The sequence below is a fragment of the Mandrillus leucophaeus genome, unplaced genomic scaffold, assembly GCF_000951045.1.
Source record: "Mandrillus leucophaeus isolate KB7577 unplaced genomic scaffold, Mleu.le_1.0 Scaffold104, whole genome shotgun sequence".
Classification (NCBI taxonomy): Eukaryota; Metazoa; Chordata; class Mammalia; order Primates; family Cercopithecidae; genus Mandrillus; species Mandrillus leucophaeus.
The window spans coordinates 943,475-944,169 of record NW_012098543.1 but is presented as its reverse complement, the minus strand read 5'-3'; the positions used below and the strand labels follow the sequence as shown (position 1 = coordinate 944,169).

The 695-nt window shown below is 39.9% G+C and overlaps 1 protein-coding gene across 1 annotated transcript in view; it reads left to right on the top strand.

Annotated features, from left to right (window-relative positions):
• ZNF813 (zinc finger protein 813) overlaps positions 1 to 695 on the top strand; it is a 21,727-nt gene that overhangs the window by 17,091 nt on the left and 3,941 nt on the right. Inside the window, exon 4 of the mRNA XM_011979667.1 lies at positions 135 to 658. Within this exon, the coding sequence (XP_011835057.1) occupies positions 135 to 658 (524 nt within the window). The remainder of the gene's footprint in view (positions 1 to 134; positions 659 to 695) is intronic.

The window sequence follows — 695 nt, the reverse complement described above, 5'->3', positions numbered from 1 at the left end:
CATACTGGAGAGAAACCTTACAAGTGTAATGAGTGTGGCAAGACCTTCATTCGGAAGTCATCCCTTATATGCCATTGTAGACTCCATACTGGAGAGAAACCTTACAAGTGTAATGAGTGTGGCAAGACCTTCAGTCAGGAGTTGACCCTTAAATGCCATCGTAGACTTCATACTGGAGAGAAACCTTACAAGTGTAATGAATGTGGCAAAGTTTTTAATAAAAAAGCGAACCTTGCACGTCATCATCGACTTCATACTGGAGAGAAACCCTACAAGTGTACTGAGTGTGTCAAGACATTCAGTCGAAATTCAGCCCTCGTAATTCATAAGGCTATTCATATTGGAGAGAAAGGTTACAAATGTAATGAGTGTGGCAAGACGTTCAGTCGAATTTCAGCCCTTGTAATTCATACAGCAGTTCATACTGGAGAGAAACCTTACAAGTGTAATGAATGTGGTAAGGGTTTTAATCGAAAAGCACACCTTGTATGTCATCATAGACTTCATACTGGAGAGAAACCCTACAAGTGTAATGAATGTGGCAAGGTTTTTAATCGAAAAACACACCTTGCACATCATCATAGGCTTCATACTGGAGATAAACCTTACAAGTGTAATGAATGTGGCAAGGTTTTTAATCAAAAAGCACACCTTGCACGTCATCATAGACTTCATACGGGAGAGAAACCTTACAA